This window comes from Rhinopithecus bieti, unplaced genomic scaffold (genome assembly GCF_001698545.2).
Source record: "Rhinopithecus bieti isolate Rb0 unplaced genomic scaffold, ASM169854v2 repeat_27806, whole genome shotgun sequence".
NCBI lineage: Eukaryota > Metazoa > Chordata > Mammalia > Primates > Cercopithecidae > Rhinopithecus > Rhinopithecus bieti.
Genome location: NW_016838805.1, coordinates 341 through 4,779, shown reverse-complemented (window position 1 = coordinate 4,779; position 4,439 = coordinate 341). Strand labels below are relative to the sequence as shown.

Below are 4,439 nucleotides of genomic sequence, written 5' to 3'. Positions count from 1 at the left end.
ATTTTTGTTTAGAGGTGCATAGAACAATTGTCTTACACAGATTGGATGAAACATGGTAATATGTTACCGTTAATTTTTTTTTTTTTTTTTGAGATGGAGTCTCACTCTGTCGCCCAGGCTGGAGTGCAGTGGCCGGATCTCAGCTCACTGCAAGCTCCTTCTCCCGGGTTTACGCCATTCTCCTGCCTCAGCCTCCCGAGTACCTGGGACTACAGGCGCCCGCCAACAAGCCTGGCTAGTTTTTTTGTATTTTTTAGTAGAGACGGTGTTTCACCGTGTTAGCCAGGATGGTCTCGATCTCCTGACCTCATGATCCACCCGTCTCAGCCTCCCAAAGTGCTGGGATTACAGGCTTGAGCCATCGCGCCCGGCCGTTACTGTTAATTTTTAAGGACCATTGCAAAATACATTGTTTACCAATAAATCTGTCCAGCAGAATCACAAGACTTCAATAAAGACAATTATTTTCTTTAGATGCATAAATAAAACTCTCAACATTTATCAAATTCAAGAGCTATGAATAACATTTACCAGCTATTTCCAGCTCCACAAACATTTGCTGACACCATTCGTGGGGGTGGGGCTGTGGGTGTCAGGCCTCAGCGCGAAGCTCACGTGAACTTACATTTATTGCTGATGGGTTCAGGATTAGTTTGCATCCAAACCAAATTAAACACGTAGTGGTCACAGCAAATGTGGAAACGAACAATATCTGAAAGTTGGGAATCTGAAAAACAAGGCAGGAGGGGTTTTCCTTCTCTGAATAACGAAAGAAAAAAGGTAACAGATAAACCACACTTGAAGCCATTAACTAAAAATTATCCTGATTAGGACACAATGGTGGGGAGTCCTGCATGCTCAGCCTGCTCTCCCCTCCATGTGGCAAAGGCTGGGCTGGGCAGGAGCTTCACTGTCTTGGGGGCAACCTCAGGGGCCCCTCTTGGTGCCACAACATCCGTGTGTGGGCACACACACAGGCACACATGGGCACACTGTCGGCCCCTCCGGCTTTCTCCCTGGCAGAGGCTGGGTGCAGGCTGCAGGTGTTCCTCCTGGAGACGGTGAAGCTCACAATTGCTGAGGGGATGCACTGGAATGAAACCAGAATCCCATGAGTCCACCGCTCACCCAAGCAACTGAGACCCTGAAATACTCTAACATTTGCGCTTCCGAAAGGATCGGAATCATATTCGGAAAACAGTGTTGCCAGCCCACTCGACACACCGGGTTGGCTTGACTAGAAGGCCCCCAGGTACTTCTCAGTTTTAATTTTTTGTTGAGATGGGGTCTCACTCTGTTGCCCAAGCTGATCTTAACTTTGGGCTCAAGTGATCTGTTCACCTTGGCTTCCCAAAGCACTGGGGTTACAGGTGTGAGCCACTGCACCCAACCCCCAGGTACTTCAAAATAATTTATTCCGAAAAAAGTTTTTATTTTTCTGATGTGCTAAAAAGATATTTGTGAATGAAGGCTCTTCCAGCTGGATAAGCTTTGAAGTCTAGAATGTAACTCATGCAGGCTGAATGTAAGACCTGGTCTTTGCTGAAAATCACCCAAAAAGGAAAAAGTATCAGCCAGGTGCAGTGGCTCACACCTCTAATCCCAACTACTCAGAAGGCTGAGCTGGGAGGATCTCCTGAGCCCAGGAGGTCGAGGTTGCAGTGAGCTGTGATTACACCCTGCACTCCAGCCTCAGTGATAGAGCGAGACCTTGTCTCAAAAAAAAAAAAGAAAGAAAGAAAGAAAGAGGAGGCCAGGCGTGGTGGCTCACACCTGTAATCCCAGCACTTTGGGAAGCGGAGGCAGGTGGATCATGAGGTCAGGAGTTTGAGACCAGCCTGAGCCAACATAGTGAAACCCCATCTCTACTAAAAACACAAAAAAATTAGCCTGACTTGGTGGCGGGCGCCTGTAGTCCCAGCTACTCAGGAGGCCGAGACAGGAGAATTGCTTCAACCCAGGAGGCGGAGGTCACAGTAAGCTGAGATCGCCCCACTGCACTCCAACCTGGGCGACAGAGTGAGACTCCATCCAAAAAAAAAAAAAAAGGAAGGAAGGAAGGAATCCAGGAAGGAAGGAAGGAAGGAAGAAAAAGAGGAAGGAAGGAGCGAAGGAAGGAGCAAGACTCTGTGTGTGAGGGAGGCCGAAAGGAGTCCCAGAGCCCCTCGGCCTTCTTGTCTCCAAAGGGCCACACCAAGGCTAGGAGTACAGGGCCAGGGATGGAGGTTGGGACGTCGGGGCAGGGAGGTGGGCGGAGTCGGGCCAGCCCAGGCCTGTGGCCCTTGCTTCTGCAGCCATGGGACCCTGGTCTCTGAGGCGGGGGTGCGGGCAGGGGCGTCTGAGGGGCTGAGCACAGCAGTGCTGGGTGAGGAGGTGGGAGAAGCCCCGTTGGGACCTGAGTGAGGGGCAGAGCTGGGGCCAGGACGGTCAGGCTCAGTTCAGCACCCACTCAGGTGCCATGAGGGCCCAGGGTAGAGAAGAAAGGCCGACAGCAGGGCCAAATGGAGCCAAGGCTGGGTGCGGGTGGGCACCTGCCCATATCCGGCGGCCGCTGAAGCTGAAGGGGCACAGCCCACAGCTCCACTGGGACAAGGGCAGCTCCCATGGTGAGGACGAAGGCCACGGAGAAGCTTCCAGAGAGGGCGGCAGAGTGGGACGAGTCACCTGCCCCAAAGAGCTTTGTTCTAAGGGAGCAGAGACCCAGGACAGCACAGGACGGGGCGTCCACTTTGTTCTTAAGACGTTTAGGGGGTGCTGCTGGGGACAGTCACCAACAGTGTCCCTAGAGAAAGGGCAGGGGCCAGAGACCCAGCAGGCGTGGGGAAGCGAGAGGAGGGGAAGCGAGAGGAGGGGAGTGCTCGGAACTGGCTGAAGCAGGAGGGGCATGGGGTCAGCGGCTTGTGGGCCAGAGCCTAGGGGTCGGCCAGCACTGTGCTCTAGCTGCGGGGATGCTGGAGAGGCAGTGACTGGGGCTCGCAGAGGACCAGGGGTCAGCGGTCGTCTGTCCTCCTTTGCTCTGAGGATCAGTGGGTGCCCCCACCAGCCTTGGCACCGTATAAGATTCTAGAAACACAGCATGAAGCTTTGGGAGGGTGTGGGGCGCAGGTCCCAGTCCCAGTCCCCTGAGGGCAGATGCTGCCAGTTTTGGCAGGATGCAGCCACAGGGTTAGAATCAACATGCAATTCCCTGCACAGGCATCTGCAGAGCAAGGTTCAGACCTGCTTCGTCAGTAATTCTCAAAGGTGATGGATCCTATGTGAAACTAAAGTCATATGAAGAGATTTTTTTTTTTTTTGAGTTGAAGTTTCACTCTTGTTGCCAGGCTGGAGTGCAGTGGCCTGATCTCGGCTCACCGCAACCTCTGCCTCCCGAGTTCAAGTGATTCTCCTGCCTCAGCCTCCCGAGTAGCTGGGACGACAGGCATGCACCACCATACCCGGCTAATTTTTCTATTTTTAGTAGAGATGGGGTTTCTCCATGTTTGTCAGGCTGGTCTCAAACTCCTGACCTCAGGTGATCCGCCTGTCTGCGCCCCCCAAGGTGCTGGGATGACAGGCGTGAGCCACCATGCCCGGCCCATATGAGGAGACTTGAATGAGGTACAGGTGACAGAAACCTGCACATCTCAGAGCAAAGAAACCTGAGCATGTGCTGGCGAGCTCGGGCACTGGAAGAGGCCTGGAGGAGCTGCTTACAGAGCCTGCAGCACGGCGCAAGTAATCCATCTCGGCAGGGAACACGTTTCCCAGGTACAGCGAAAACCCTGAGGTCACCAGGAGGCAGCTCTGCAAGACAGCGATAGAAGCCCAGGTTACAACGCACTCCGTCCCCGGCTGGACACCGACCTTTCAGTTTCCACTTCACTGTCTCTGCATGTTGGTGACTCACCCACGGCCCCCAGCATCAACCGCACCTGCACCCGGGGCCCGCCCAACCTGGACTCCTCCTGTAGGACAGACGCAGCCCCACTGCAGCCCAGTATATGGACCAGCCTCCCCCAGCCACGTCCGAGCATGGACCCCCATGCTGTTATCTGGAGGAGAGAAGGAAGGGGATCTGCCAATATTTAGAGCAAGCAATGGCACCTCTCCCCACAAAATACCCCTGTCCCAACATGTTGTGTGTACAGAGTCTTCCGGATCTCATACTCAGGTCCAGACACGAGACTGGAAAGCAACTGCCCATCCCCCTCCATCTGCAGAACCTAATTTCCAGATCTGGAAGAAGATCCCTTCAGGCACGGGCTTTAGGCCTAGGGGCTCCGGAGCAGGGAAGACCCTAGCAGGAGGCAGGGAGGGGGCTCTCTCTCATGCACAGCACTCCAGGGGTAAGACAGAGGGGAGTCAGTGTCAAAGGTCACTGGGACCCAGGGTCCTGGCAGAGGAAGTGAGGTCTAGGGCAGAGGGGACCTGGCCTGGGCAGGGGAGGGGCTGCAACC

General features: G+C 54.2%; 1 protein-coding gene across 1 annotated transcript; it reads right to left on the bottom strand.

The window, feature by feature from the left end:
- Positions 1–370: 370 nt before the first annotated feature.
- On the bottom strand, positions 371–3,834 carry LOC108524894 (membrane protein MLC1-like; the record flags this gene model as incomplete). The annotated part of the gene is made up of 3 exons (XM_017865991.1): positions 371–727; positions 1,028–1,090; positions 3,697–3,834. Coding segments are annotated over 3 exons (336 nt in total), but the record flags the coding sequence as incomplete, so codon positions are not given.
- Positions 3,835–4,439: the final 605 nt, after the last annotated feature.